Source organism: Xyrauchen texanus, chromosome 5 (assembly GCF_025860055.1).
Source record: "Xyrauchen texanus isolate HMW12.3.18 chromosome 5, RBS_HiC_50CHRs, whole genome shotgun sequence".
In the NCBI taxonomy this organism is placed as follows: domain Eukaryota; kingdom Metazoa; phylum Chordata; class Actinopteri; order Cypriniformes; family Catostomidae; genus Xyrauchen; species Xyrauchen texanus.
In genome coordinates this window covers 18,384,534-18,395,749 of record NC_068280.1, presented here as the reverse complement: position 1 = coordinate 18,395,749, position 11,216 = coordinate 18,384,534, and the positions used below count along the sequence as shown (strand labels likewise).

The following is an 11,216-nucleotide window of genomic DNA, read 5'->3' as shown; positions in this document are numbered from 1 at the left end:
TGGTGCCGAAACCCGAGAAGGAGGAGGGATGTGGTATTGTGGAGTCCTCGCCACTACCGTCCGCCCAAAGGAGCAGCCGCAAAGGGAGGGGGGGCTCCCTGCCGGCCACCTGGAGCGGTCGAGCCGCTGCCAGAGGCAGAGGGGCTAACTACCGCCCGCCAGAATGCGGAGGGACGTTCCATACGCCAGGGGTCGGAGGACTCGCTCCGGTCCAACCGGTCATCCGCCTGAGTGTGGGGGAGTGGTCAAGGACCAGGCGACGGCATATCTGGGAACCGGCAAGCAATTTTTTTTCTCTCACTCTCTCCTCTCTCTCTCTCGCTCTCTCTCACTGCCACTCTGCCTTGCCCTTTCCCTCTCCTCTTTTCCCTCCCCTATGTCTCCCTCCAAGGTCTCGAAAGATGAGGAAAGCCTGCCGGCAGGTGCGGCCGACAGGGCAACGTCCCACCCCCCGGCCTGAGGTAAGGGAGGGAGGAGTGTGATAAGGAGGAGGGCAGGGCCGGGACGTATGTGCGCTTGGCCGGCTCCCAATTGGGCTTATTAGTCGAGGAGAGGGATAAGGATGAGCCAGAAGTGGAAGATCGGGAGAGAGATATTTTGTTGTGTTTTCATTAAACATTATTTTGATGGTTCGTCCGGCTCCTGCCTCCTCCTTGCCCATTTTAAACTTTGTTACAATAATATTGTCTCTTTTTTTACCCATGTTCATCTAACCCACTACTCTGTACATGTACAACACTGTACTAGCCTCTAAGTTACGATTCAGATCTTTTTTCCCCAATGGAATACTGAGATGTAAACTGGAAAAAGGAGAAGAAATGCAATAGAAAAAGAAAGAAACAAACTGCTAAAAAAAACTATTTCTTTCACAAGACCAAAGGGGGATACTTGCCACAAATATGATGGCCTCATCATTTAACATGCTTGGTCACATAAAGTTGTCAAGTATCTTCCAGATTCTCTCAGGCTAAGAACTGAGGAGCCCCCAATCAATCTTCCTTCAAGTAGAATACAAACCCCACCCCTCTCGCCCTTCCTCCCTCCCTCCCTTTAACCAATCAACTGCTCTGTGGGACCCTAGATTGAGAGGGTTCCATAAGCCATTGCTTTATGGTCAGCTCTGTCTAGGACACAGAGGAAATAGGGTTGTGAGGGGAGCCCATCTGGGTGAGGACTTTATCCAGCCACTGCAGGGGACCGTGAAGATGAATCTCAATCCAGCATGGGGTGCTTGTCACATCCTGTCGATGGTACTCTGCACCCCAACCCTGAAACACAAGTAGAAATGCATTTCACCCAGAGTTATTGATAACTATATTAGAAACACTTTACTAATACTAGGTAGGGCCTCCCTTTACTCTCAAAACAGCCTCAAATCTTCATGGTATGCATTCCACAAGATGTTGGAAACATTTCTTTGAGATTGTGGTCCATGTTGACATGATTACATCGTGCAAATTCTGCAGATTTGCCAGCTGCATATTCATCAGAGATCAATTTTTTTCCCCAGTTTTGATGGTTGGTGTGTACATTAACTGAAGTTCCTGACTCGTACCTGTATGATTTTATGCATAGCCCAGCTGCCACACGATTGGCTGATTAGATAATCGCATGAATAAGTAGGTGTACAGGTGTTCCTAATAAAATGCTCAGTGAGAGAATTGGAAAAACTGAAACTAAACTTGACACATGACTCCAAAACTAACTAAATAAAAATAAAATTACCACAACTTATTTGAGCTTTTGTTTTCGAAACATGGTGTTGTCATTAGTAAAGTGTTGCAATTCAATCTGAAATGAAACTTTTTCGGTGTTAAAATACTTTTCACTTATCCCACATTAATATGCAGAGACAACTAAGATAGCTATTTGTAGATTAATTTTCTCAAAAACTGTAAACACTTTGTCTCTGTGGCGCTATAAATGTTTTTTAATTTTTTATATTTTTTTAATTTCGATCAACAGCAAACAGTGGACATATTCAGAAGGCTACTGTTTATTTTTGCAATTCCGTTTGGTGGTGCAGTGACAGAAATTACACACTTCAGCTTTGAACAAGAAAATACCACTTGATAACGATGTCCATATGAAATTTAACTTATTAAACACATTTGTACAGTGTAGAAAACACTGAAATGATCCAAACTAAACTAAAACAGCCATAGATACTAAAACTAAAATAAAATGAAAGAACAAAATTTAAATAAAACAGAATTAACAACTAAATAAAAAATTCTAAACTACACTGTAAAACAATAGTTACATTTGGAATTGACACCATAACGATCTATATCCAGGGCTTGAGTTGAGGGGGATGCGAGGGGATGCCATTCCCTTTGTAAAACCACCATCCCTCCTTACCATGCCCTTTAGATCAATGGTGTCATGTATTACTTAGAACTAATCTTGCAAGTAAAATATTTAATGTTTAATTTGAATACGTTTGATAAATAACAGACATTAAATAGGGCTATTAGCTGGTCAGAATTAGATTTCCACATGTGCAAGGTTGTCAGATTTTTATAGGTGAAATCCCCCAATCAGATCTGGACACTTGTACAGTTTGGATATATGCTGCCAGGGTGAAGCTTTAGTCCCATAATCTGGCAAGCGCAAGCGCTCTCTCTCACTGCGAAATGATGCCGGTTTTCTGAAAACACTGTAAAACAGGTATGTCAGAATTTGCGATGGGTTGACTTACACCACAATTTTTTAAATGTTTCAAGCACTTTCAAACATGGTCAAGTAGTAGATTGAAGTAGAAAGACATTTTTCAGCAGTGGGCGAGCGATCTAGATAAAAACCCTTTTCTTTATCATAATGTGGATTCTTTTTACAAGATTCATAATAAAATACAATAACAGAGGGTAACAGGTGAATACTATGTTCATACGTCCTAAGGATGTGACCCTAATTTTTGTCCAGATCTATTAAAATTAAAATACATAAAAAATGCTATGCACACATACCATTTACTTGAATACACCTCTTCTATGATGAACATTTTTCAATTGCTGAGTTTAGACATATTAATGTTTTTTTTCTGGGGCTTAAAGTAAAAAATGTCATGTGGTGTCCAGAGACAGAAAAAAGTATCATTAAAAGCTGAAATTTCTGAAAAAAGAAATGTTGGCATGATTGTGCAGAATAGACTTATATTGTTATTTCTTAAAAAATATATAAGCAGTGAAACAATTGTGTTTTAAAATATGATTAAATAATTTATTTTTTCAAAAACAAAAGTAATTGGGTGTAACAACATGTAGGTAGTTATTTTGCTGTTTATGTTGACCATAAAAAAAACATAAAACAGAGCGTGAAGAGTGTGAAGTTTTAAAAAAAATATGATTTTTATTTTGACATTTTAATGAAATGGCACATTTTGTTCAGGTGGTGAGACCCTGAGAAAACTATTCATAAAAAAGTAAACTATCTTCAAAAATTTGTTTGAAATCTTTTTGGAAATTAATGATTAAGCTGTTTATACTCTCAAGTATTCAAGGTGCAAAGAAAGTTTAATAATACTTTATACTTAATGGTTACACTACATGACAATTTGAAAGTATGATTATTATTTATTTATTTATTTTGTAGAAAATGCTATAAAGGTTTTTCAAAAATGTATGAAACCAAATTGGACACAAAGATTAAATTTCTGAGAACACGACACAAGTGTTTTAAACTGGATTATTAAACACCTTGTACAACCTTATTGGTCAATGACCAATAAGTATTAACCCCCCTTTGACTACACCACCCCCTTTATTTTTTTTTACAAATCGACCACTGTCTTTATCTACTTGATCTTCACAGAAAAAGTGGTAACCTGCAATCATTGTCCGAAGGATCAATTTCTAATTTATCTAACCAATAAAACACTTCTGTTGGTGTCACTTAATTTGTCAGGTTAATTTAGTCAGATTAAAAAATAAATTTGTCTTGAAGAAAAAAAACAATTGCTTTACATGTTACAACAAGAACCATAGTTTTTAGGTTATCTGAATTTTTTTTTACGTTTAACTCTTAAAAATGACTTCCAATGGTGTAGCCTAATGTTTTCAAGTTGATTTAGTCATGTTAAATCATATTATGACTTGAATTAAACCAGGATATTTAAATGAAACCACATGGAGCACATGGAGTTAGGTTACCTGTCAATGCATGATTTACAGTCAATATAGTGTTGCTGTATTGAAACCAATACAGATTGGTTTCATCTGTTTGAAAATGTATCTGGTCTATAGCATACCTTTACAAAGCTCATGCGAATGGTGCACATCTTGGTCAATTCATATACGGCTTCAAAACCATGATTGACAGATTGTGCCAGGAGTTCCGCAAACTCCTGGTTATTGAAGATTTTGAGGCTGCAGCGACTGGGGATCTTGCATACAGTGGTGGGGTGGAAACCGTGGTGGTAGTTGCAATTACGGCTCTGGACAAAGATACTGCTGTCACTCAAACATTCAGCATACACCTCTCCTCCCACATAGTACAAATGGACTCCTGTAAAATGCATGAAAAGGTCATTGCAAGCTTAAGTTTTAATGGATATTTAGCTAAGTTACAGCTATGTCTGAAACCGACCACATCATAAAAATCATATTAAAGTCATTTCAACAATATTTTTGTGTTATATTATATGCAAATTAATCCTCTGTGCACAGTACGTCATTCATGCCTTATAATGTTATCAGCATTGGGCAGTGGATTCTAATCAGACCTTTTCCAATGTGGCGTCTGGTGTTCTCAATCGTGGAGTTGCGGTTGACATTCGACAGCAGACCCAGGCAGAAGCGGTTGCGGTTGTTGGAGGGGTCAGTAAAGCCGTCCACCAATACGCTAGTGGAAGAGGCCTGGAAGGCTTCTCCCACCCGATTATTCAGCTCATAGTACACTATGGAGCACCAGTGCTTGGGTTCCTCATAGGCCACAGGCTGAACATCTGCACAGGAGATTGGGATGAATTAACTCAATGAATACAAATACCCCACAATCACACACACCCCTGTCTTTTTTTTTTTTTTGGAGGATGTGATTTCTATTGTTTTTATACTGAGCTAATGATATTTTATATCCACTTACCGTACCTTTTTGCATTTTTTAAATTTTTACTGAGACATTTAGCATCAAGCAGTTTATTTAAGCAGTTACTTCGTAGGGAACGTTGGCTGATCCAAACAATATCAGAGATTAAAAGTTTTTCCTATCCTTGTGAGGACATTATATCACTACAATTGCAGACAAAAAAAATGGACCCATATACACATACAGTGCTGTAAAAAAGTATTTGCCCCCTTCCTGATTTCATAAATTTTTGTGTATTTTTAATTCTAAATTGTTTTAGATCAAACAAGATATAACATAAAACAAAGGTTTTATAACAAAGGTGACAGGGCGGAGGGCGGGCCGGGTCGTGATTCTACACACCCGGTTAATCAAGCCTCCGAGAGGGATAAAGGCCGACTGCGGACGGTGGTGCGACAGAGAGAGAGAGCATTTACGGGCAGCTGTCCGTCATATGTGTGTGTTTGTGTCTTTTGGTTTAAGTTTGTCATTAAATATAATTTATATTGTCAAGCCGGTTCTCGCCTCCTCCTTTCCATAACTCCCTTTACAAAAGGCAACCTGACAAAACACAAAATACAGTTTTCAAACATATATTTTTTTATTGAAGCAAAAAGTTATCCAACACCTATATCATCACCCATATGGAAAACTAACTGCCCCCATAAAATTAATAGCTGGTTGTGCCACCTTTAGCAGCAACACCTGCAACCAAACACTTCCAATAAATGGAGATCAGTCTTTCACAATACTGTGGTGGAATTTTGGAAGGACTGCCACTTCTGGGAAGGTTCACTACTGTGCCAAGTTTTCTCCATTTGTGATAATGGCTCTCACTGTGGTTCTTTGGCGTTCCAGAGCCTTTGAAATAGCTTTGTAACACTTCCTAGACTGATGTATTTCAATCACCTTTTTCCTCATAATGTCTGGAATTTCTTTCAACCTTGGCATAGTGTGCTACTGGGTGAGATCTTTTAGCCAACTTTATGCTGCTGAAAAAGTTATATTTATGTGTTGATTTGATTGACCAGGTCTGGGTGTGTATAGACCAGTGAAATACAATTTCACACAGGCCCAGTTGGTATTGTACAACTTTTTTGATTCAATAAATAACATTATCATTTAAAACCTGTATGCTGTGTTTACTCATATTGCCTTTATTTCATTTAGATTTTGTTTGAACCCTTGAAAAAATTTAGTATGAGATATACACAAAAACAGAAGAAATCAGCAAACACTTTTTCACAGCACTGTACTTAAGATGTTTAGGGATGTATTAAAACAAAACATAGTGATATGTTGTCAATTTAAAATATTATTACACTGTGAAAATATGTTTTCATCTTTGACAAATAAAATCAGTTAATGTTAAGTCATGTTTTAGGTCACCTGAGAGAGCATATATTACAGCATAAGACTACATGGCAATAGTAACAAGTTGAGAGTTTCACTGCTTTTCACTGGTTTCAAAATATATTTATATGATTATTTTTAACATTATTGACACAAACCTCAAACTAGTTTGATTGGCACTGCAGACAAATAAGTGAATATCTAAAGACATTTATAGCTATAAAGATTTTGGCATCATTAGTGTTTGCAGGATTGAGTTTTAGCAGTATTAATTACAGGATTTAACTTGCATTTGTATGTATCATCTCTTACAGCAGCGGGCATATCGATTTTAATAGTGTATTTATAAGAGGTCACTGTTGCTAGGCTATTAATGGTAACACTCTTGTAAAAGGCTTCACTGATTGGTTATAACACTGCACTGTTCAAGGGCCAAAAGAACAAGACCAAGTCAGCATAGTATAAGTGTCTGGCAAAAACAGAGAGCTGGCCATACCAAATTCCACCATAGCACATGCAAACAAGACATGTTTCATTTGTGGGTCCCATAAAATATATTGTAAAAATGGTAAGCTGCAATAGTTACCTTAAACCTTTAAAAGTCACTACAAAAATATTAAAGGTAATTGTATTACTCTGTTTAATTTTGTATTTTTCTTTTTTTATTCTAAACATTAATTAAAATGTTATTAACCACAATCAATTGGTTGAAATGTATTAAGTTCTATGTAATATTGTGAGGATGCGTTTTAGCTTTTGCTCATCCATCAATATGATTGTTCACAAAGCCCCAAAAAACTAAATGGTTTTCTTCTTAATGACACTGAATGAGAAAAACAGACCTAGGCCTGATTCACAGTGTTTTTACATTATTAATCTGCTACCATTCTACCTCAATTAATCAGATGAGGAAACTGTCACAGGAGCTATTTCTACATTATTTAAATTATGTTAATTTATGTAAACATATGTAGTCAGGTTGATTCAGTCATTTTAAAGATGAAGTTTGTAACTTTTTCGGTGTTAAAATACTTTCTTCAATCCCAGTTTAAGAAAGACGTTCAAAAGTAAATTTTCTTGAAAACTGTAAACACAGTGTCTTTCATTTGAGCGACCGTTTCAAGATGGTGTGAGTTGGGGGCAGGACTATCTGCTTGTTTGGTCAATGGTAGGCATTTTCAGAAAAACAATGATTATTTTTGCAATTCCGTTTGGTGGCGCTAGTGGCACAGAAATTATTTACAGAAATGTAGCTTTAGATAATATTTTGATTTGAATACAAACAAGTTAATTTAGATGTTGCCACATGAAGCACATCCTTAAATTTACCTGATTTTTTTTTTTCAGTGTACCAAATTATGGCACTCAGAATGTCCTCTCTCTGGTATCTGTAGCCAACTGTTCTAATAAAGACAGTGCAATGTGTTTATCTAAGGCATATTTCTTCTGAGCATCCTCTGACACTGTGGAACTGAGCTGCAGGTGTGTTTTGTCTACTCTTTTCCCATCAGCCTTTCACAATGGAAGTGTAGTTACAGCACTGCACAGGATGCAGCTTGGACATACATATCAAAACTGCGACTGTACAGCAACTTCCACAAATATTTCAACACTTTCTCTCTGTACACTCGCCTTCACCTCCTGTGGGACTCTGGGGGTTATTTTTTAAGTCATTGCAAAAGGTGCCAGTGGAAGAAGTTGGACAGAGTATAATGTTTGGATTTGGTATGATTTTTATTACCTTTGATTATTCAATTTATTTTGATTACATTTTTGTTTTGTTGTAATTAGAATTTGTAATTCAATATATTTGGTTTAAAGGGGTCATGAAATGGAGAATAAAATTGACCTTGATATTTAGACATATAAGAGGTGTAACTTTACTATAAAAACATACTGTAAATTTCAGAACTCAAAACTTCCTCCCCAGTCTAAAAAGAGCATGTATAGATGCCACCCTGCTGAAACATCTCGTTTTGAAATCTGTCTGTCCTTGACGTCACAAAACATTGCTCATTTGTATTTAAACATCCCACAACATGTGTAATCACACCCTTGGCCCCGCCTACTGGTACGCAGGCCAAAAGAGCAGGCCTTGTGTGGCTAACTAGTCCAAACATAACACCAAAGGGGACCCATCTGGACTATTTTGGATTATTTTTGAATATATTTATGCACTAGACAGACATCTTTGACCACTTGATACATATCTTGTGCTGCTTTTAAAAGTCGCAGTGTCAAGTTACAACTCTGAAAGTGAGAAGCTATTCTCTCATTCAGCTGCTGCATCTGTCATGGACACATTCTTTCGCACATCTGCACTATTTTTATTTGTTGGTGTATGTAAACATGAGACGTCTTTGAGGATGGACGTCTTTCACTATGGAGGTCTTTGACCATTTCAGAGTGTTTCCAGCGACGTGCACCTCAGTGCACTTTCAGTATGTGTGTATATCATTTCACCGTTCTTTGGACTATGACGTGTTAATTGTTTTCGGCTCATGTCAGCATAGATTGCTTGTGAACAGTCAAAATATAATTCAAGGATGGGGCAGTTAAAACACCTAAAAAATGTAAGTAAACTGTTTCATTCATGAATATTTCAAATGTCATGTCTGTTTGGTAGTTTATGGTGCTGAGTGATAACAGTTGTGAATATTTGAAAAATTGTTGCACCTAGACTTACCTACCAAAACTTAATGGCCATGCCAAGTGACTTTGCTTGTATGACTTATGGCATAACACTGCGGTTAGTGCTAGCGCTCTTAAAATAGGGCCCCAAATATTTTATGGGGTGCATAAAAATTAAAACTGGAAAAGGAAAAGCAGTAATTTACCCCAAATTACCGATTTCTAACCATTCAAATAAAATTTTATGTACCACTGGCCCCATTTACACCTGGATTTAGCATCTGTCTTCAGGTGATCTTATCACAAGTAATCAGTCGAGGCACATTAATGTTTACAACTGCTATTTATATTCATCTCAGATGCATCTACATTGACTACTTGTGATCCGATTTCATTTAGGGGAGGTTCTCTGAATCTTTGATTTAATACATCACTTACTACATCAGTGAATCACTGCTTGTTGATACAGCACAGAAAAGAAAAAAAAAATATTTACGCATTTCTGACTACCTCTAAAAATTTGGTTTGAAAACAGATGTTTTGGACTCTGTTTAAGGGGTTATTGTTTAGTTTTCTGGTTAGTTAATTTCAATCTTTTGCTAAGTCAGACCAACTGATATGATGTGACTCATTTTCAGAATTCAACAAGCTTGTAAATAATGAGCCAAGTCTAATACTAACTCTACTAGTTAGTATTAGCTATATGGTAAATAATTATTGTTTACAGTTATTAAAAGAACAAAATTATTTGATGGTATGATGTAACGTTTTAAAGTAATTTCAAATATTGAATTCTGTTTATGATCACACCACATACATAGCTTCAAGATAAACCTGATATTATGGACAAAAAAGCAGACTGTCTTTGTGTGAGAGTGTGTGTGTGTGTGTGTGTGTGTGTGTGTGTGTGTGTGTGTGTGTGTGTGTGTGCGTGTGTGTGAGTGTGTATTTATCACTTTGTGGGGACCAAATGTCCCCATAAGGCTAGTAAAACCCGAAATTTTTGACCTTGTGGGGACATTTTGTCGGTCCCCATGAGGAAAACAGCTTATAAATCATACTAAATTATGTTTTTTGAAAATGTAAAAATGCAGAATGTTTTCTGTGAGGGTTAGGTTTAGGGGTAGGGTTAGGTTTAGGGGATAGAATATAAAGTTTGTACAGTATAAAAACCATTATGTCTATGGAAAGTCCCCATAAAACATGGAAACACAACGTGTGTGTGTGTGTGTGTGTGTGTAAGTATGTTTGTGTGTGCACTTCCTGCACCTGCAGTGTGGGCAGGCAGCTGCTGACAGCTCTAAGTAGCCCATGTCAGATTGTAAGGATGGCCGATATCTTTGCTGGAGTGGCTGAAGCTTAGTATGGCAGTGCATTTTTGTCCATTGTGTGCAACGCATTATGGTGCTCATGAAGTGTACCTGGCCGGTTGTTGATCTCCACAGGCAGGTTCGGAGCAAGCAGGTTAGTGTCCATTGGCTGGGGACAGTCCTGTGTCATTGGCTCCTCTGGGGGCATATAAGCAGGTGGGGGAGTTTCTTTAGGGGCAACACCCAAAACATAGACAAAATCGATATAGATATGTAAGAACATAAAAACTGCTGCACTGAATCAGCATGCCTATTATAGAACTACCTACAATACTGTGTTCCTTCATTACTCACAGACTAAAAAATTGTCTCGTTCCATGAAAATTAATTCAAGGTAATTCAAGTATCAAACAACGTGTCCCTAACAAAAGTACCATGGTGTTACTATAAATATGTACATGGTATTTATAAATACATGTGAATTCAAAAGTCGGCCCTGCCTTAAGGCCCCTACACACTTTCTACGAAATCGAAGAATGAATGTGTGTGACGTCATTTAGATCAAAATCTTGCCAAAATGAAGATGTTTTTGCATTTGTTTTGTTGCACAGCTTGCCAGGACAAACTTTCAGGAAAACTTCTTACTTGCTGCTAAACACCTAACTGCCATTGGTTAACATCATCGGTAGGTGTGAATGGAGCTCCACTTAGTTCGAGGCCGAAAACGAATTCCCAATCAGTCAGTTAAGATCAGTCAACATTAATACAGTGCAGTGTTAGTAGCGAGCTGGTGCAAATGTACCTACATCTGTATGATTGTTTGCGTAGAGACATTTTTTAAGCATGCCATGCAAT

General features: G+C 37.4%; 1 protein-coding gene across 4 annotated transcripts in view; it reads right to left on the bottom strand.

Moving 5' to 3' along the window:
• Nucleotides 1-307: 307 nt before the first annotated feature.
• smad1 (SMAD family member 1) overlaps nucleotides 308-11,216 on the bottom strand; it is a 29,685-nt gene continuing 18,776 nt past the window's right edge. For 2 of the 4 annotated variants that reach the window (XM_052126193.1, XM_052126192.1), the window contains 4 exons: nucleotides 10,473-10,589; nucleotides 4,724-4,945; nucleotides 4,250-4,506; nucleotides 308-1,268 (listed from right to left, as the gene is read on the bottom strand). In XM_052126193.1, the coding sequence (XP_051982153.1) occupies nucleotides 1,125-1,268; nucleotides 4,250-4,506; nucleotides 4,724-4,945; nucleotides 10,473-10,589 (740 nt within the window). In that variant the 3' untranslated portion in view covers nucleotides 308-1,124. The remainder of the gene's footprint in view (nucleotides 1,269-4,249; nucleotides 4,507-4,723; nucleotides 4,946-10,472; nucleotides 10,590-11,216) is intronic. The other 2 variants (XM_052126194.1, XM_052126195.1) reach the window with 2 other exon arrangements.